The 21,454-nt window shown below is 42.4% G+C and overlaps 1 protein-coding gene and 1 non-coding gene across 2 annotated transcripts; both read left to right on the forward strand.

Annotated features, from left to right (window-relative positions):
• ncl (nucleolin) lies at window positions 1-14,274 on the forward strand. The gene is made up of 15 exons (XM_003225497.3): window positions 1-287; window positions 3,011-3,127; window positions 4,634-4,910; window positions 5,797-5,952; window positions 6,555-6,740; window positions 6,989-7,075; window positions 8,719-8,845; window positions 9,256-9,392; window positions 9,619-9,742; window positions 10,052-10,206; window positions 10,786-10,906; window positions 11,008-11,156; window positions 11,252-11,378; window positions 13,449-13,675; window positions 13,790-14,274. Exons 1-15 carry the CDS (start codon window positions 270-272, stop codon window positions 13,870-13,872), a joined length of 2,091 nt encoding a protein of 696 aa, XP_003225545.1. The 5' UTR covers window positions 1-269; the 3' UTR covers window positions 13,873-14,274.
• Window positions 6,175-6,242, forward strand: LOC134298151 (small nucleolar RNA SNORD82). Its single transcript, XR_010005100.1, has one exon. It is a non-coding gene; the product is annotated as a small nucleolar RNA SNORD82 (small nucleolar RNA).
• Window positions 14,275-21,454: the final 7,180 nt, after the last annotated feature.

Below are 21,454 nucleotides of genomic sequence, written 5' to 3' on the forward strand. Positions count from 1 at the left end.
GGGCGGAGCGAGGCGACGCGCGATTGGCCGGCCGCGGGTGTCGGGAAAGCCCGAAGCGCGGCTGTCCATCCTCCCCGAGTGGGCGGGGCTTGGGGTTCCTCGGGCTCCCATTGGCTGAGGGGGCAGCGTGGGGCGTGAAGGAGCGTGAAGCGAGCCCTCGACCTCGCTCTTTTCGCTTTTGGTGGAGACGCGAGAGCGCGGCGGTCCCTTCTTTCTCTCCCTCTCTGCAGGCCTCGCTCCGCATCCGGGCATCTCCCAGCGCCGCCATCATGGTGAAACTCGCCAAGGTGAGGCCTGAGGCCTAGTTGAGCCTCATCTAGAATACGCTTTGGAGAAAAATCCAATTTAAAAAGAAAGGGGGGAGGGTAAGCCTTGTGCGCGTGCGCAACCGTTTCTAGGCCGCACTCTCGCCTCAGCGGCAGTTTTAAGGCTTTCCCCCTCCTTTCTCTTTTTTTTTTTACTACTTCGGGCTTTATTTGATTGACGTAGAACGCTCGGCGGTTTCTAGGTTGCCCCTTTGAGGCGAGCGAGGGAGAGCGTGCGCGCGCATGGGAGTTTCTAGGCGCCCGGGCTCCGTTCGATCGCGCGCTCTTTTTTTTTTTCTTTCTTTCTCTGTGCCGAGCGGCGCGCGCAGCGGACGGAGGGAGGGAGGGAGGGGGGCTGGAAGGAGAGGAGCGGGCTGCGCGCGCACTCACACCCTCGCTACCCGGAGCCACGTGATTCCCCCCAACCACGTGGGAAAGAAGGGAACGGAAGGAAAATGCCCCTTTGCACAGGCCTCGCTTCCGGGACTTCCACGTGCTTTTACCTTCTGCTCAAAAGAAAGGGTTCCCCAAAGGCCATCCAGTCCAGCCCTTTTCTGCCATGCAGGAAATGATAACTTTTGCGTTGCGTTTTATTGTATTGTGTTGGCCTGTATTGATTTGATTGCGGTGGATTCCAGAGATTTGTTGGGAATCTCCATTGTTTTGGGGTTTTTATAGAATCCTTAGCTTGGAAGAGACCCCTAAAGATCATCCTGCCTTAACCCCTTTGTTAATTAAGAGGACACAACCCAAGCCCTCTCGACAGAGGGCCGCCCAGCTTCAGTTTCAAAACCTCCAAAGCAGAAGGTTCCTAAGGCAGCCTATGACCCCTTCCACACAGCTATATAACACCCCACGTTATCTGCTTTGAATTGGGTTATATGGCAGTGTGGACTTAGATAATCATGTTGGGAGCTACTTCAGAGGAAAGCAGCGTATAAAGTAGATTATTATTACAGTAGAGTCTCACTTATCCAAGCTAAACGGGCCGGCAGAACCTTGGATAAGCGAATATCTTGGATAATAAGGAGGGATTAAGGAAAAGCCTATTAAACATCAAATTAGGTTATGATTTTACAAATTAAGTTGTAATTACTGTAGTTATGAATTTAGCACCAAAATATCACGATATATTGAAAATACTGACTACAAAAATGCATTGGATAATCCAAAACCTTGGAAAAGCGGGTTTTGGATAAGTGAGACTCTACTTTATTAATATTATTATTATTATTCAGAGCAGAACTAATAATAATAATAATGTATTATAGGGGCATGTGGAAGGGACCCCCAAAAGCAATCTAGTCTAACCCCTTCTGCCACACCTAAAGCACTCCTGGCAGATGGCCATCGAGCTTTTGTTTCAAAGCCATTGATGGGCTTCCTTTCACATGCTTTTGTTGCCTGACTTTTGCAGTTTGACCTGACGCTGGGTTTGAACTGCGCTAAATGGGGTTTCCTGCCTCAGAAGGCGCATATTCTAATAGTGATTGTAATGTTTTAAAATGTTTAATGTGTTTTAATATTATGATTATTTAATTGTATGTTGTTAAGGCATTGAATAGTGGCCTATATGTAAAGCCGCCTTGAGTCCACTTTGGGGTTGAGAAGCGTGGGGTATAAATATGGTAAATAAATAAATATCCCAGGCATGGCCCAACTTTGGCCCTCCATGTGTTTTGGACTTCACCTCTCACAATTCGCTGTTAGGAATTGTGGGAGTTGAAGTCCAAAACACCTGGAGGGAGAGCCAAAGTTGGCACATACCTGTTCTAGCCTATATGATCTGTTTCTGCCACTGGAAATATTTCCTTGTCAAACACAGTAGTAGGGAGGAGTCTGGGATATTACGGCATTCATGTAATGATCAAACATCCATTATCATGATGTGCACATGGTGGTTTGCTATTTGTGTCCACCATAGAGTACAGTTCAATAAAAAACAAGCCATGTGCTTCGGATTCATTCCAGGGAGGTCTATAGAGTGGATTGTGATCATAAAAAGGTAGCCAGAAGGAGGTCTCATGTTGAGCAGTATGGGAGGCATGTGTTGCATTTCGTGGAGGCGGAATCTTAATTGAAATGGATGGAAGGAAAACCCCAAGGCTTAATGTGACACGCATGTGGTTTACAATGTGGCTCATAGAAATGAATAGGGCAAGGTTACTTTCCATTCAGTGGCTGGAGGAAAGGAAGCCATCTAGATGGTCCCCCATTTCTCAAAACCTTAATAATCTCCAGGTTTTTTTTCCCTCCAGGTATTTTGGACTTCCACAATTCCAAACATGCTGTAGGTTGAAGTCCAAAACACATGGAGGGAGGGCCAGAGTTTGCCCATGTCCAGTATAAAATGTCTCCTGATCCACAAGGAACCCTTAGCAATGCTAGCAACTGGTTGGAGACGCTACAAATCGAGGCAAAAACTCCCCACAACCAAAAAAGTTTTCTACTAACTTGGATCAATGGCAAATAATTGTCAATTAGTTCCAAGTTTATTTGTTTTGTTCACACACTTTGGGCCTCTGGCCATCTAGTACAGCTCTTTATCTCTGAAATAAACAGCTTTTTTCAATGTCAGATTGTAGAGTTAATAATGATTTCAGGGGCCTGCGTCTTCATCCTTGGTGTCCAAATTCCCTGCTGACCATAATATGATATGTAGTACCAGTTGCAGATGCTTAAACTTGTGTTTTTTTATCCTCCAGAATGTTAATAAACCTCCGCAAAAACTGAAAAAAATGGCTGCCCTTCCTGCCAAGGAAGTTGATGACAGTGAAGAAGAAGACGACTCTTCTGAAGAGGAGGAAAGCAGCGAGGAAGAGGTGAAAACTGTAATAAATTAGCTTGGATGTTAAGTTAATGTTATAGTGATCTCCAACATGGAGCAACTATACAGGCATGGGCAAACTTTGGCCCTCCAGGTGTTTTGGACTTCAACTCTCATAATTCCTAACACCTTATCAGATATAAGGAATTGTGGGGGTTGAAGTTCAAAACACCTGGAGGAGTCAAGTTTGCCCATGCCTGAGCTGCAGTGTAGAATGAATGCAGTTTGACAACACTTTAACCACCAAAATTCAAAGCTATAGAACTATGGGAGTTATTGTTTTAGCCATCTTTGCCAAAAAGTGATGGTGTCTCGCTAAACTACAGCTCCCAGGATTCCATAGTATTGAGCCATGACATTAATTAGAACTGCATGAATTCTAGAGTGTAGATGTACCCCAGAAGCTGGGCTGTACCTCATAGGAGTACTAGCCTGCATAGACAATGATGAGGGACTTGCAATCCAATCATGTCTGGAGTCACAGAGCTGGAACAGGCCTGGAAGCCATTTTGTGGATCATCTCAAGCAGCTCAGAGATAAAAGGGGCTAGCGCTTGAGTTAATCAAACCCCAGTCTTGTCTGCATCACGTTAAAGTTAGTACAGTGAGCTTTGCTTTCTAATGACTTCATGGTAATTGATAAAAGTGCCTAAAGCTGTTTGTATTTGAACATTGGAAGTGTGTTAAGTCACTGCTATAAATATAGGTCCAGTTTAGTAATCTGGATTGTGGTGATTTATCCTATAACAGGGCCAGGGGGTGCAGGGCCCCTAGGTTTCAATGGAATAGCTTCCATAAACGCTAGGCAGCACAGCGAATGATGATGGGTGATGGTTATTATGAGGTAAAGGTTTCCCCTGACGTTAAGTCCAGTCATGTCTGACTCTGGGGGTTGGTGCTCATCTCCATTTCTAAGCCGAAGAGCCGGCGCGTTGTCCATAGACACCTCCAAGGTCAAGTGGCCAGCATGACTGCATGGAGTGCCGTTACCTTCCCGCCGGAGCGGTACCTATTGATCTACTCACATTGGCATGTTTTCGAACTGCTAGGTTGGCAGGAGCTGGAGCTAACAGTGGCCGCTCACACCGCTCCCGGGGCTTGAACCTCGGACCTTTATAATAATGGTTATTATACTCCCAGCAATATTGGCAGGGCTACACATTTCCACCACAAATCAAGGCAATAAAGTAAGCAGGACTTTTCCTATCTTGATCCTTAAGAAAAGATTCAAATGCAAGCTGGAGAATGGATCACATGTATGAAAGCATGACTAGGATTGCTCATTGAATGAAAAGTCATGTTTGGGGGGAAAATGAAAGATCCCAGGAAAACCAAGATGTACAATGACCCAATGGTAAAGGTTTTCCTTTGTATGCTTGCTCAAAAGCAAATTCTGCTGCATTGGCTCATATAAAAGAGCTTGTATTGCAATTATGTTCTCAATTTTCCTCTCTGATTGCATTTCTCTGCAGTGGGTAGTGATGTTGTTTGTTTCCCTGCAGATGATTCCTCAGAAGAAAGCCGCCACCCCAGGAAAAGCGGCAGCGGTTACGCCCAACAAAAAGGCGGCAGCGACCCCTGGCAAGAAAGCAACACCAGCGCCGACCCCAGCCAAAAAAGCAGCTGTGACTCCGGCAAAGAAAGGAGCTGCAACTCCAGCAAAGAAGACCCCGGTCTCTGCCAAAGGAGCAAAAAATGGAAAGAACGCCAAGAAAGAGGAGAGTGAAGATGAGGAGGATGAAGATGAGGAAGATGAGGATGAAGATAGCGAGGAGGAAGGTGAATTGGATGGGATAGCCCCTAAAATAGTGCTCACTAATTTCATAACATCCCTATTTTTTGTCATATTAAATAGACAACTGGCAGCTCAACAGAACTGCAAATACATCTGACAATGTAAATGGCCCTAGTATGGATGGGGGTGGCCTCTGTCTCATTAAACTCTTCAGAGGAACCATCCACCGGAATCTAGAGATTGATGTGTTGTCAAAGGCTTTCATGGCTGGAATCACTGAGTTTTCCAGGCTGAATGGCAATGTTTCAGAAGCATTCTTTCTTGACAACACTCCAAAAACAGGAATTCCAGGCATGAAACAATCAGGGCCAGCTAACACCTCCCAACAAAGGATTCCCCCAGGCAGGAAGCAGCCAGGCTTTGAAGCTACAGGGCCATTCAGTGCTAATCAAGGTGGCCAGTTGCAGCATTTAAACTTGCCTCCAACAGATGAGAGTTCTTTCTCCCACCCTAGACATCATTCCACAGATATGTAAACCCCACTTGTCAAGTTTCCAACAGACCTCTGGGGATGCCTGCCATAGATGTAGATGAAACATTAGGAGAGAATGCTTCTGGAACATGGTCAGACAGCCCAAAAAATTCACAGCAGCCCTGCAATGAGATTCCTCACTTGTTTAATGGGGTCTGTTTAGAAATTAATGAGCCATATCAAATTCTGTAATTTTGGCCTCAAAACCTGCCCTCAACTTTTACATGAGGTCCATTTATACAAAGATTAACTCAAGCTCCATGACAGTTACGTTAAACTTGCCAGTTCAGCGATATGCAGTCTTTTCTGCTCCATAAGGGATGCAGTAGGGATTTTAACTGTAGTTGCTCTGATGCTGATTTTCTAATAAACAGCCGTGTCTTTCTTCATTGCTATAGATGAGTCTGAGGAGGAAGTAGCAGTGCCAGTAAAAAAACCAACCAAGGTCCCCGCCATAGCCAAGAAAGCCGCTGTGACTGCTAAAGTAGCCAAGCAAGTAGCTCAAGATGATGACGATGAAGAGGACGATGACGAGGATGAGGATGAAGAAGATGGTAAGTCGCCTTTGTGTCCAAAGAAACCTTTAAAATATCAAAGAATAAAAAGTCTGGATTGGAAAAGCAGGGCCTGTACTTCAGAAGAGGGATGGTTTAGCTCAGGCATAGGCAAACTTGGGCTCTCCAGGTGTTTTGAACTTCAACTCCCACAATTCCTAACAGCCAGATGATTGTAGTTTAGAGTTGCTGTGGGAAGGAGGTCTATTATTCCTAGATGCCAGCACAAATGATGATTTATTGGGACTTAATACTGAATTTTTTGATGTCTCTAGTATGAGCTGATGTGTTGGGCATTATATTTATTTATTTACAGTATTTATATTCCGTCCTTCTCACCCCGAAGGGGACTCAGGGCGGATCACCTTACACATATAAGGCAAACATTCAATGCCTTAACATAGAACAAAGACAGAGACAAATGCAGGCTCTGAGCTGGCCTCGAACTCATGACCTCTTGGTCAGCGTGATTTGTTGCAGCTGTCTGCTCACCAGCCTGCACCAATTCATTTCACCACTGGGCAGTTTTAACTTTGCTCCTGAGGCTGAGGGGGATTTGTGGGCAGTATGTGATCCTAAGGTGGCCTTCTGTATTGCTGCAGAGTCTGAAGATGAGCCCATGGAGATCACGCCAGCAAAAGGGAAGAAAGCAGCTGTGCTTGCAAAACCTACACTCAAAAAAGCCACCCCTGCAAAGGTTGCCAAGGAAGAGTCTGAGGAAGATGATGACGACGAGGAGGATGACGAGGATGATGAGGAAGATGATGATGAAGAGGAGGAAGAGGAAGGTGAGTTGGACATGGCCTCCCTATGGTTCTAGTTGGGAGAATTCAATCTTCCCAAGATATGGTTCTCATCTTTGGTCCTAAAGCTGGAAAATGATGATTTCTCGCTGAGCTGATGTGATACGAATCACAAATGACCGCTTCCAAAGATAGTCAAGTCCTGATCCAGCTGCCCCTTCCTGTTGTGCACCCTGTATCTCCCAGTGTGACCATTTTTTTGACCTTGTTTATTTCTTTTTTACTTCACACAGAAAATGTGCAAGAAACATCTGGGAAGCGAAAGAAGGAGATGGCAAAACAAAAAGGCACTCCAGATGCCAAGAAACAGAAAACCGAAGGTGAATAGCAGCCCTTGAGAGAGCCACAAACTGTTTTTTCCCTATGTTTTTTATTCCAAAGCAAAACAGGACCATGACTTTCTTGTCAATATTGGAAGTATCCCAGTCTTACCACATCTTCACTATTTCAACATTCCACATTATTCACAACATAGTCAAGCATTAACTCTTAGGATAACTTTGCAGAAAGCACAAAGAGTGCAAATTTAGTTTCCCTCCCAATGAAGAGTCCTTGTTTATCTCAGTTAGTAGTGGCCATTTGTCTTGTAGACAGTAGTTAACTTCCTTTTCTCTGTGGTGTTATGAACTTTAATTGAAAAGACTTGTGTTGATGAAAGTGAGTCCAGGCAGTCCCCTATCTTGTTTGTAACCTGTGAACTGCCTGTATATGGTTATGTACATAGTGCGTAGTAAATGTAATAATTTGGTCTATTGGGGAGGATTAAAAAATGGAAAGGAGATAGGCTGGATGTTGGGGTGGGATGTTGAAAACATTGTTTTTAAACAATAAGGTACAATCAAGTACTTAATTTTGTCCTAATCTTCAGTTTGGATTGTAACAAAAATAAAACAGCGTTTATGCTTGATTGCGCACCAAGTACAATTTCTGCTATCTTTTTCATAGTGCTTTGCAGATGAATTGTTTTTCTCTCTCTTGTTTTTCTCTTTTGCTTTCTGAGCAAATCTTGTTGAATGCAGCAAGACTGTTTCCTAAACAAATAGGAGTGCCGATTCTAAAAACTGAATTTATCCAGTGATGGTATTTCTACACTGTATTTCACAAAATGTTGGGACTGGGACAGTTAAGCATTGGGTATGAGCATTTCAAAGTGAGGAACTAATGGTGATACAGATTATTTGGAAGAGTTAAGGTATTCAACTAAGTTTAAGTGGAGATGGGTAAATGATTCAGTAAAGCCTGTAAGGATTTAAATGTGGTAAATCATCTTTAAGAGTATTCTCCACATCTGATAGGACAAAAACATCACACGATGTCTGCACAGAAGTGCACAGAAACATCTGGAGGTTCCCCACAAGGGATAAATGGCAACAAGAGAGCATATGTAGATGTCCTAATTCTGATTGCCATAATAGTGGAATAAGCAGAAGTGCTCACTTGCCCTTCCTTGGTGGGCAAAGAGAAGTTCACTAGGTCACTTTTCCCCAGTGATTCTTGCTAAATGTGTTCTCACTCTCCTATTTAGGTTGGATATTTTTCGAGCCCTCCTGAATGTGTTGTTGCATACTTTCACAAAGGAGACTAAAAAGCTTTAAATTTGTCTGCCAACATTAAGGCAACCCCATGATATTTTTCATCGGGTTTTCTGGGGCAAGGAGGTAGTTTTATCCCTTTTTTTCCTTCTGAAATACCAAAGAATAATGGGGGCCAAATGAATGATTGTAGAATGTCAGACAGTGGACGATAGAGGCAGATATTGTCCATATTATAAAGTCGAAAGCGCTGCACTGAGCTGTTCCAAACACATTTGCCAAGATTCCCTTCCTGTGGGGAGTGTGACGTACAGAAATGGGCAACTTAGGACACAGTGTTGACCGAAAGCCATGCTGGAGGCTTTTCAGACCTTTCTTCAGTCATCTTCCAAGGATCCTGTCATAACTCAAATCTTCTAACTTTCTTGAAGCTGCATTCTCTGTCTTCCTTGGTAACCTAAACGCAAACAAGGATTTTGAAGAATTGAAAGCTGGAATCAGGGATTTCTTCACCAAGAAGGACATTGAAGTCCAAGATGTGAGACTTGGAGGCTCAAAGTAAGAATTTCCCTAATTTAGATGGCTATTGTAAATTCTGGTGATTGTATCTAGGTTTTTAGGTATTAGGCTCAGGCCATTTTGAAAAATAGGTTATATAACTTGGTAGTAAAAGGGAACATATAGAATGTTTTCTGATACGTGGAAATGAGGGCTTGGGGGAAGGCTTGGATCACAGTGCATTCCTTATTAAGCAAGATGCAACAGGTCTTTATTATTAGGTGCTGACGTGACAAATTGCTTGTTCAGGATACAGAATGTCTTTTAAAGGCAAAAGCAATATCCACTTGTTACAGCACCTTTCTCAGAGCATGGTTGTCCTCAAAGCAAATATGGCTCATCATTTCTATCTAAGTCTTGACACAGATCATACAGTTTTAGAGAAAAATCATTTCTAAAATTGTTTCCAGGAAATTTGGCTACGTCGATTTCCCCTCAGAAGCTGAAATGGATAAAGCCCTGAAGCTCAATGGAAAGAAGTTAATGGGCTTGGAACTAAAACTGGAAAAGGCAAAAAGTAGAGAAAGCATTCAAGAGAACAAGAAAGGTGAGTTAGCAATGCAGTCCAGGAGCTGTTGGGGGCAGTTACTTCGAAGCCTATGTGGTTACTTATTTAGCAAGTTGGGGATACTGGACTTCATTTTCTTAAGATGTAGGACTCGATCTCTTAAAGATCATCCTTTTGTGTTTTGACATTGCAAGAATTTTTAAATCCCTTAATGTTCAGCAGACTTCACCTGATTCTGTTAACACATGTCTTTTTCCCCTTCTAGAAAGAGACGCAAGAACCCTCTTTGTGAAGAATCTTCCTTTCAGTGTCTCCAAGGAAGACCTGCAGGAAGAGTTTGACAACGCTGTGGAGGTCAGGCTGGTGTCCAGGGATGGAAACAGCAAAGGGTGAGTCAGGAGCCAAAGCAAGTGGGTTGTGGTGTGTGTTGCCTTGTTGGAATCGCTTGTACATGCTGCAGCAGTGTTCTCAAAGCAAAGAGAAAGCTTAAGTTAGGATCAGGCATGGGGAAATTTGGGACCTCCTTCCAGGTGTTTTACAATTAGGAATTGTGGGAGTTGAAGTCCAAAACATCTGGAGGGAGGGCCCAAGTTTCCCCATGCCTGCCATAGATGAACACTTGGAGTGTGATCACTACTTTGCTGAAAATGGTACCTGAACTCTGAACAAACCTGTTAAAAAAGTATTTTCCCTGTCAGGATGGCCTACATTGAGTTCAAATCTGAGGCCGAGGCAGAGAAAACCTTGGAGGAGAAGCAAGGGTTGGAGATGAGCGGCCGCGCCATTGTGATCGACTACACCGGCGAGAAGAGCCAACAGGACACCCGGAAAGGCGGCAAGGGAGGACAGTCAGGTAAAAACGCTACTGCGGAGAAAACAACGATTTCTTCGATTCTAAAACACATTTTTCCCCATATAAACATCTCCTTAAAATAGGGTGCGTCTTAGAATCGCAGGTGCTTATATAGATTTATAGATTTGAAAGAGACCACAAGGGGCAACAAGTCCCCAACCCCTTGCCGTACAGGAACATATGAAGTTATTATGTGTATCTTGCAATTGATGGCTTATTAGAATCAAAGAAATCAAAGTAGATATTTATATCAGGCCTCTCTCCTGGCATGCATTCAAACCTCATTGAGTTCACTGTTTCAAATGAATGTTTGCATGGGATTTTAGAATTTTGTATTCGATTTTGTTGTAAATTTATTTTAGGCTGCTTTGAGTCCCATGTTATAAGAAAGATGGGATAGGAAAAAAACTCATCACTGTACTCTTTAATAGGAGAAGCAGTGTTTCTTCCCTTTTTCTTTCCTCACTTGGGTCAGGAGTTAAAAACAAAGATGACAGAAATTAAGGGAAATAGAGATTTATTGAAAGGGACACACTTGAGTTGCAACTTTGACATCTCCAGATCCTTTCCCTTCTGCAGACTCAAAGACTCTTGTTGTCAACAACCTCTCCTACGATGCTACTGAAGAATCCCTTCAGGAGGTCTTTGAAAAGGCTTCAGCCATCAGGATCCCACAGAACAACCAGGGAAGGCCTAAAGGGTAAGAGGTGCCAGGCGTATGGCCAAGGGAGGGGATCATAGAGGAGCCAAAGGTACCAGGCCGTCTCCCATGCAACTAAACTCTTACTTCTCCTTCCATAGGTTTGCATTTGTAGATTTTGCTACCGCTGAGGATGCAAAAGAAGCCATGAATTCGTGCAACAACACAGAGATAGAGGGCCGGGCAATCAGACTAGAGTTCAGCACACAAGGCGGGCAGAACAGGAACCAGGGCAGAGGAGGATTTAGCCGTAAGTAGCCTTTGGGACCCTCACTAGAATTTGAGGGCAGAAGGGGAGGTTGATGCATCACTTGCAGTACTGAAGCGTCTTGTCTCTCCCTCAAGAACAAAGCAAGACACTGTTCGTCAAAGGTCTGTCTGAAGACACCACAGAAGAGACCTTGAGGGAATCATTTGATGGCTCCGTTGGCGCAAGAATAGTCACCGATAGAGAAACTGGATCCTCCAAAGGGTAAGTAGTATGTTTTGACTCAAACTGACTAAGTATTTGCCTTTCTATCCTTCTCAATGAGCTCCTTCCTGCTGTAAATCCAGTGGCAGGCTGTGGATTCGCACGAGAAGAAGAGCAAAATCTCCAGTTCTGACCTCCGTGCTGCTTCTGTCTGCTTCAGCTGAGCAAGCGGTCATTGCTGGGGGACAAAGGCGGGAAGCAAAAACACCTAGAGCTACATCAGGCATGGGAAAACATTGGACCTCCCCAACATCTTTATTAATGACATAAGATCAGGGGTCCTCAAACTTTTAAAACGGGGCCGGTCCACGGTCCCTCAGAGTGTTGGGCGGGTCGGACTATAGTTTGAAAAAAATATACAAACAAATTCCCGTACACACTGCACATGTCTTATTTGTAGTGCCAAAAACCCCCCAAAAAACAAGGAACAATACAATATTTAAAAATAGCAATTTTAACCAACATAAACCTACCAGGATTTCAATGGGAAGTGTGGGCTTGCTTCTTGCTGATGAGATAGTCAAGTTAATGAGGATTGTTGTTGTGTGCTGAAGTCTAAAACTGAGGGCAGGGGCCAGGTAAATGACCTTGAAGGGACACATCCGGCCCACGAGACTTAGGCTGGGGACTCCTGACTTAGATGAAGAGTTGGAAGGCATGGTCATAAGTTTTTTGGACAGAACCAAATTGGGAGGAATAGCCAATACTCCAGAAGACAGGAGTAGAATTCAAAGTGATCTTAACAGATTAGAGAGATGATTGGCCAAAAATAACAAAATGAAGTTCAACAGGGACAGATGAAAGATACTCCACTTAGGCGGAAAAAAAGGAAACGCAAAGATGCGGAATGGGGAATGATGCCTGGCTAGACATCAGGATGTGTGAAAGAGTGCTTTGCGGGGAACAAGTTGAACATGAGCCAACAATGTCATGCAGCAGCTATAAAAGCCAATGGGATTTTGGCCTGTAAAAATAGCTAGTGTTTAGATCCAGGGAAGTCATGCTACCCCTCTTATTTTATTCTGCCTTGGTCAGACCATACCTGAAATCACACTGTCCAATTCTGGGCACTGCAATTGAAGGGTGATGTTGACTCTAAGCTGGAATGTGTCCAAAGGAGGGTGACTCAAAAGGATCGAGGGTCTGGAGAACAAGCCCTATGAGTAGCAGCTTAAAAAGCTGGGAATGTTTAGCCTGTAGAAGAGAAGGCTGAGAAGGGGACGTGGTGAAGGCCATGTAGAAATATGAGGGGAAGTCATGGGGAGGAGAGAGTAGGCTTGTTTTCTGCTGCCTATGAGACTAGGATGCAATGGAGCAATGGTTTCAAACTACAGTGTTCCCTCACTTATCACTGGGGCTAGGTTCCAGGGCCACCCGCAATAAGTCAAACTCCGTGAAGTAGGGACGCTATATTTATTTTAATATTTATACATTCTTTTAGTAGTTATACACTATTTTCAGTCTTTATCAACCAATCGTGTGTTGTAAATCACCTCCTTCTCCCGTTGCCGCTTGGGCTCCTTTTCTCTCATTTCAGCTTCTCCTTCCTTCCTTAGGCTGTAAATTGTAATTTTTTATGATTTATAATAGTCTTTTAGAGTTTATTGAAAAACCGCGAAACAGCGAATCCGCAAAAAGTGAGGCAAAGTAGTGAGGGAACACTGTACAGGAAAGGAGATTCCACCTGAACATAAGGAAGAACTGCCTCACTGTGAGAGCTGTTCAGCAGTGGAAAACTGCCCCAGAGTGTGGTGGAGGCGCCTTTGGAAGGTTTTAAGCAGAGGCTGAATGGCCATCTGTCGGGGGTGCTTTGAATGTGATTTTCCCGCTCCTTTGCAGAATGGGGTTGGACTGGATGGCCCATGAGGTCTCTTGTAAGTCGATGATTCTATGGCTACCTAACATCCTACCAGAGTTGGGAGTCCACAACACCTGGGGAGGTCCGAAGTTTGCCCGTGCCTGAGCTACGTAGATCTAGGAAACAGGCTTCCTTCTTTCCCTAATTTCTCTGTATACAAGTGTGGATGCTTCTTTACTTGTAATGATCAGCTGATCTCTGTCCTATTCCAGGTTTGGCTTTGTGGACTTCAGTTCTGCGGAAGACGCCAAAGCAGCCAAGGAAGCCATGGAGGACGGCGAGATCGATGGGAACAAGGTGACCCTCGACTTTGCCAAGCCAAAGGGTGATGGGCAACGCGGCGGCGGAGGCGGCGGCTTCGGTCGCGGAGGCCGAGGAGGTGGAGGCCGAGGGGGCGGCAGAGGAGGATTCGGCCGGGGAGGCGGAAGAGGATTCGGAGGTAAGAGAGGTGGCCTTTGATGCCTGCAGCAGCATCTGGTACTCAATTCACACACTTAAAACCCCTTTGAATGCAGTGCTGGCTTCTAACTGTTCCCAAAACCCGTTTCCCTAGGCCGAGGCGGGGGCTTCAGGGGAGGCAGAGGTGGTGGCGGTGACCACAAACCCCAAGGGAAGAAGATCAAGTTTGACGACTGAGTGGCTTGCTTTGCTCGAATCTGGAAGGACTCTGGCGTTTTCTTTTTTTAATCCTGACACCGCAAAAATGACAGAGCCTCCAGAGGACATTCCAAGGTGCGTCGCAGTCCACTCAGAGGTACTTGGAAAAAAAACCCGAAAAGAAACAAACCACCGTTTTTGACTGCCTGGCCACGCATACGAACTTTTTTTAAAAGCAACAAGAAATGTGGGAATTGACCTGTGTCAGTGTTTTGTCCTGAATTTATAATGTTTTACCCCCCATGTAAAAAAATTAACTTCCTTACACATTTCTGTAGGTTTTCTCCTTGTTTTTTTTCTCTCCTTGCTGTAAAAATGCAAAATGTTTTATCGTTTGTGTCTCAGCATACTGTCTTGGACAGATTAAAGGGCCTAAACAGATTTCTTGTGTTTTCTTTTGCCCCATAGAAGTGTATATCAGGCATGGGCAAACTTGGGCCCTCCTGGTGTTTTGGACTTCAACTCCCACAATTCCTAGCAGCCTACCGGCTGCTAGGAATTGTGGGAGTTGAAGTCCAAAACACCAGGAGGGCCCAGGTTTGCCCATTCCTGATTGATTAGATCCTTCTGGGAAAGATATTGGTGGCTGTTGGTTTTTCTTTTTTGCTGCTGTTGCAGTTTGGGGTAGCAAGGCCACCAGATAACCAGCTGAGGAAGATAATGCTTTGCCTTTTTAAAGCTTTCATCTAAAAGGCTCTCAAGCTGTTTCTCCTTTAATCACTCCCCCATTCATTTTGCCAAGGACATGAACTTTGCATCTGTGTAGAGTTTCCTGTGGAGCTTTCACCTTGACTAAAATGCCTTTCCTGCTGGGAGCTTTCAGCAGAAAGTAACATGCCAATCAAGTTGCATGCTTCTCAGCATTTCCAAGTTTTAAGTGCTTTTGTTACGGCTTTGTTATGCTTATAGTGGAAAGAGTAAAGGCTTATGTTTGCAACTGGATGGAGTATAAGGTTAAGTTTGAACTACAATCACTAGTATTTTCAGGAATTTTTGTGCAGCTGAAACTACTTGAGTTTGTTTATCCTGGCTTTACCAGAATCGTTACTTAAGGATATAGTTGACAAATGCTAGAAATCAGTGCTGTGATTGCTTAGGCTCCAAAGGTTTGCTTTAAAACACAGTTATTGCGGCACAGAAATAGCCAGTCCTTTTAAATCCAAGTTTGTGTTTCCGCTGAATTTATGAAATTCTTGTGGGGAGCTTTTACATTTTCAGCCTGACCTACCTTTCAAGTTGTAAAGGCAAAAAACATGAGACATGCCTCTGCTTTAAGAAGATGGTAGAAATGGCAGAAGTGACCAAATTTTCTTAGAATTCCACATTGCTTACTATTCCACTTTGTAAAAAAAACTCCATAGAAATTAAACTACTCAGCTGGACAGATTCAGCAGGGCCTTTTGCTGCTGAAATCAATATTGCAGATCTGCACCTGGATCCTGAAAACAAAGCAGATTCCTCCAGAAGCAAACAGGTAAGATAATGTAACTTCCATGAGTTTGCTTATGGGCTTTGTGCTGAGATACTGTGTGTTGTGTTAATACTGCCCTCCTAGCACATAGGATTAAAGCAGTACTATAGACCAAGCATGGGAAAACTTTGTCCCTCCAGGTGTTTTGGACTTCAGGTCCCACAATTCCTAACAGCCCATGCCTGCTGTAGACTCAGTTAACAAAAACTTAAGCAACTGGCAAATGGAAATAACAAAGAAGTTGTTAAAATACAAGAAAAAACAACAAAACCTTAAGTTTGCCTTTACAATAGAGTCTCACTTATCCAACATAAACAGGCTGGCAGAATGTTGGATAAGTGAAAATGTTGGATACTGAGGGATTAAGGACAAGCCTATTTAAACAGTAAATTACAGTAGAGTCTCACTTATCCAAGCCTCTGGATAATCCAAGCCATTTTTGTAGTCAATGTTTTCAATATATGATATTTTGGTGCTAAATTCGTAAATACGGTAATTACAACAAAACATTACTGCGTATTGAACTACTTATTCTGTCAAATTTGTTGTATAACATGATGTTTTGGTCCTTAATTTGTAAAATCATAACCTAATTTGATGCTCAATAGGCTTTTCCTTAATACCTCCTTATTATCCAAGATATTCGCTTATCCAAGCTTCTGCCGGCCCGTTTAGCTTGGGTGAGACTCTACTGTACATTATGATTTTACAAATTAAGCACTAAAATATGTTTTGAAACAACTTGAGAGAAAAAGCCGTTTAATACACGGTAGTGTTATGTAGTAATTAATGTATTTATGAATTTAGCACCAAAATATCGCCACATTTACTACAAAAACATTTGACTACTAAAATGTTGGATAAGTGAGACTACTGTATTTGCTTTTGATTACCATAATATCAAAATACAGAGCTTAGAGTGCAGTATAGGATAAGAGTATTAAGCCTATTTGTAGTTTGAGCAGCTAATTAACCCTGTATAAACAATTCCAGGTAATAAGAGTATTTAAACAAGAAAAAGGCATTTTTTTGTCAAAGGCTTTCATGGTCGGGATCACAGGGTTGTTGTATGTCTTTCGGGCTGTGTGGCCATGTTCCAGAAGTATTCTCTCCTGACGTTTCGCCCACATCTATGGCAGGCATCCTCAGAGGTTGTGAGGCATTTTAATCTGCACAAAAGGATATCAAGCAATTCAAGTAGAATTTCAAACATGAAACAAATCTGGACCAGTTAACAACTCCCAACAAAGGATTCCCCCAGGCAGGAAGCAGTCAGGTTTTGAAGCTGAAAGGCCATTCAGTGCTAATCAAAGTGTCCCAAGTGCAACATTCACATTTTCCTCAAACAGACAACAGTTATCTCTTCCCTCTCTGGACATCATTCCACAGATATATAAACCCCACTTGCCTAGTCTCCCAACAAACTTCAACCTCAGAGGATGCCTGCCATATATGTGGGTGAAGCTTCAGGAGAGAATGCTTCTGGAACATGGTCATATGGCCCGAAAAACTCACAGTAACCCAGTCATTCCAGCCGTTAAAGCCTTCAACAACACATTAAGGCTAAAGACTTCATAAAACTTCCACTGCATTGAGCCACTGCAAATCAAGTGCCAACTTGCATTATTTCTACAGTGTGTTTTATACACCCTGTGGTTAACAACAGCCCTGGATATTGTGATGCTATTCAACAATATTCCCTTTGAAAAATCTGCAGGGGAAGGACAACAATCCAGCAGCAGAGCCCATTTTCTAACAAGCCCTTGGAAAACCCAGCAGTGGCTTTCAGCCATTTTGGGAGCTAGATTTTCCTGGAAGCCCCTTCCTTGAGCAAATGGTAGAGGAGGCAGTTGCCAAAAGTGGCCATCAGGGGGCAGCAACGCATAAAAGATAGAAGAAGCCAAGACTTGGAAGGGTTACTGTGGGTCATTCTTCCTTTATAGCAATGATGGGCAACCTTTTGCACTTGGTGTGTCAAAATTCACCCAAAAACCTAGCCTGACTTGGGTGGTGTGTCACTTGGGTCACTTCGAGAGAAAAACCATAATTTCACAATATATATAGTTTAAATGGCAAAAATATATAATTGTAATATATAACTGCATTCAATAAATCAAAAACTATTTACTACCATTATTTCCATGTACAACAATCTATGGTACCTCTTGCAGTTTCCACGCTGATTTCTCTATATTGTAGTGTCAATGTAATCATTAATAATATAATAATAATATAATAGCAATAATATACTACAATAATAATAGAATTCTATATATACAAATGTAATGTGCATAATTCCCATGGAGTAAACAACAAAACAACCACTGGACCAAATCACACCAAATTTGGCCACCAAAGACATAGTCATCCAATCAATCTGCATGCGGCAACGTGTCAGCAAAAATGGCTAGGTGTGTCAGTGCTGACACGCATGTCATAGGTTGACCATCACTATTCTAGGGTTTAAATCAGGGGTCCTCAAACTTTTTAAGCCGAGGGCCGGTCCACAATCCTTCAGACTGTTGAGGGGCCGGATTATCATTTGAAAAAAAAAATACAAACAAATTCCGATGCACACTGCACATGTCTTATTTGTAGTGCAAAAACAACAACAACAACAAGAACAATGAAAGAACAATGCAATGTTTAAAAATAAAAACAATTTTAACCAACATACAAATGGGAAATGTGGTCCTGCTTCTGGCCAATGAGATAGTCAAGTTAATTAGGGTTGTTGTTGTTGTTGTGTGCCTTCAAGTCATTTCAGACTTGGGCGAGCCTAAGTCTAAAATGTATTTATTATTTATTTATTTACTGCATTTATTTACTACATTTGTATCACACCCTTCTCACCCCAAAGGGGACTCAGAGTGGCTTACAAATTATATGTACATACAATATATTATATTATTAGCATAGCACAATATTAGCATTATATATTACTATATTGAACTATACCACTATACTGTAATATTATTAGTAATATAGAATATATAATTAATGTTATTATATGGTATTATTATTAGTGTTATATTGTATTACATTATAATATTATTATCAGTATTGTATATACAATATATTATATTATAAAACTGAGGGCGGGGGCCAGGTAAATGACCTCGGAGGGCCACATCCGGCCCCCGGGCCTTAGTTTGGGGACCCCTGGTTTAAATTATACTGAAATGCTTTTCATGTAAGCTGCTTTGATGGATAACATAATAATATAATAAGACTTGTCTCTATGTAAGCTGCCCCAAGTCCCCTCGGGGAGATTGGAGCAGGATACAAAAATAAAATAATTATAGACATTCCTATGTAAAGGTAAAGGTTTTCCCCTGACTTTAACTCTGGGGGTTGGTGCTCATCTCCATTTCTAAGGCGTTGTCCGTAGACACCTCCTGGCCGTGTGACTGGCATGACTGCATGCAGCACCGTTACCTTCCTGCCAATAGGAGCGCGTACCTATTGATCTCACATTTGCATGTTTTCGAACTGCTAGGTTGGCAGAAGCTAGGGCTAACAGCAGGAGCTCACTCCACTCCCTGGATTCAAACTGCCCACCTTTCGGTGAGCAAGTTCAGCAGCTCAGCGCTTTTAACACACTGTGCAACCGGAGGCAGTAAATGCCACTAAAATGGAGAGTTTTCTAATTGAGAAAATCTGTTGACAATGATGTTTGCGAAAGATCACACGGAGTGGCTGTACAGAGGAAACGACACAAGAATCAATGGCAGTACATAAGAAGCATAAAGGAAAAAAATTCCAAACCTTGTCTATAAAGTAAAGATTACATGAAACTTCTATATATTATACATCTACAGTAGAGTCTCACTTATCCAAGCTAACCGGGCCGGCAGAAGCTTGGATAAGCGAATATCTTGGATAATAAGGAGGGATTAAGGAAAAGCCTATTAAACATCAAATTGGGTTATGATTTTACAAATTAAGCACCAAAGCATCATGTTATACAACAAATTTGACAGAAAAGGTAGTTCAATACACAGTAATGTTATGTTTACGAATTTAACACCAAAATATCACGATATATTGAAAACCTTGACTACAAAAATGGCTTGGATTATCCAGAGGCTTGGATAAGTGAGTCTTGGATAAGTGAGACTCTACTGTATAGCTATCCATAGTATTTAGATGGATGGATGGATGGATGGATGGATGGATGGATGGATGGATGGATGGATGGATGGATAGATAGATAGATAGATGTGAGACCCCGAACCAACCCTCCTGCTTTAGAGGTCTTACATTAAATAATAGAAACCTAGAGTTGGTAGAGACCTCGTGAGCCATCCAGTCCAACGCCATTCTGCCAAGAAACAGAAAAATCGCATTCAAAGCACCCCTGACAGATGGCCATACAGCCTCTGTTTCAAAGCCATCAAAGAAGGAGCCTCCTGTGGCAGAGAGTTCCACTGCTGAAAAGCTCTCTCTCTCAGTGAAGAAGTTCTTCCTAATGTTTTGGTGGAATTTCCTTTCCTTTAGTTTGAAGCCATTGTTCCTAGTCTCCAAGGCAGCAAACAAATATGTGACTTCCTCTCACATATTTATACATGACCCTCATCATGTCTCCTCTCTCTCCGCCTTCTCTTCTGCAGGCTAAACATGCCCAGCTCTTTCAGCCGCTCCTCATAGGGATTGTTCTCCAGACCCTTGATCCTTTGAGTCTCCCTCCTCTGGACACATGCTACCTTCAATTGCAGTGCCCAGAATTGGACACAGTATTCCAGGTGTGATAAAATCCTAGAAGGGGGGTGGACTAGATGGCCTCAAGGGACCCCTTCCATGTTTTAAGGATATTTCGGTACTAACTTTGGGATATCTCCCTAAGGTGATAAACCTAGATACCACAAGCATCACCAACCACAATGGGACGAAGATGGCATCCAAATGATAACCTCCAAAATCTTGCCATTGAAGAAATATATTATTTTTTTCCAGGCTGTGTTTTTGCTCAGAGAATGAGGAAGCAAAGTGCACAAAACAGGAGGGAGGAACTGTTTTCTTTATATCTTACCAGTTTCCATCTGCAAAACTACGCAATTTACTCTTCCCCTCCCCAAATCCGGATTAGACATACTTCATTTATTTAAATTGCCCTTTAAAACATAATAAACTTCGTAACCTGTTTCATTGTGCGGTCCTTACTTTGAAAGCAGTTGTTCTACTCCAGAAAAGTTTGTTTTTGTGCCCGTCACAAATCTTGGGTGAATTGGGTGAGACTCTGTGAGATACTCATTGAAACACTAGAGCAAAATGTGCTGCAGAAACAAAGTGTTTGCAGTTTAATAAACATATCTTGTGTTTATATGATAGACGCAATTAGGAAATGACATTTATAACCCAGGAACAAACACTGTGTTACATGGTGTAATAAGCAAAGTAAGGTCTCTTCCAAAAACAGAACAAAGCAGCGCTATTATTTTCCCTGACTTGGATACTATATTTCTATCACTGTGGCCTAGAATTACATTGGTCTTTTTTGCCACTGCGTCACAATGCTGGCTCATGGTTAGCTAATAATATTTATTTTTCTTTATTCTGTCAGAAGCAAAATGCGGTACCACATTGGGTTATTTTGCTGCTTCATCACAATCCTGGCTCATGTTTAGCCAATAAATAATAATAATAATAATAATAATAATAATAATAATAATAATAATTAGTGTATTTATTTTTCTCCTGATTTGGAGAGTATAGTTCTATCAGTGCAGCCTAGAACCACATTGCATTATTTTGCTGCTTCATCACAATCCTGGCTCATGTTTAGCCAATAATGATGATGATAATAATAATAATAATAATAATAATAATAATAATAATAATAATAATAATAATGCACTTATTTTTCTCCTGATTTGGAGAGTATAGTTCCATCAGTGCAGCCTAGAACCACATTGGGTTATTTTGCTGCTTCATCACAATCCTGGCTCATGTTTAGCCAATAAATAATAATAATAATAATAAATAGTGTATTTATTTTTCTCCTGATTTGGAGAGTATAGTTCTATCAGTGCAGCCTAGAACCACATTGGCTTATTTTGCTGCTTCATCACAATCCTGGCTCATGTTTAG

Source organism: Anolis carolinensis, chromosome 3 (assembly GCF_035594765.1).
Source record: "Anolis carolinensis isolate JA03-04 chromosome 3, rAnoCar3.1.pri, whole genome shotgun sequence".
Lineage (NCBI taxonomy): Eukaryota > Metazoa > Chordata > Lepidosauria > Squamata > Dactyloidae > Anolis > Anolis carolinensis.

Coding starts and splice junctions, on each gene's coding strand:
- ncl (XM_003225497.3), top strand. Junction 3,128..4,633: donor AGGAAAGCAGCGAGGAAGAG/GTGAAAACTGTA, acceptor GTTTCCCTGCAG/ATGATTCCTCAGAAGAAAGC. Junction 11,157..11,251: donor GGGCAGAGGAGGATTTAGCC/GTAAGTAGCCTT, acceptor CTCTCCCTCAAG/AACAAAGCAAGACACTGTTC.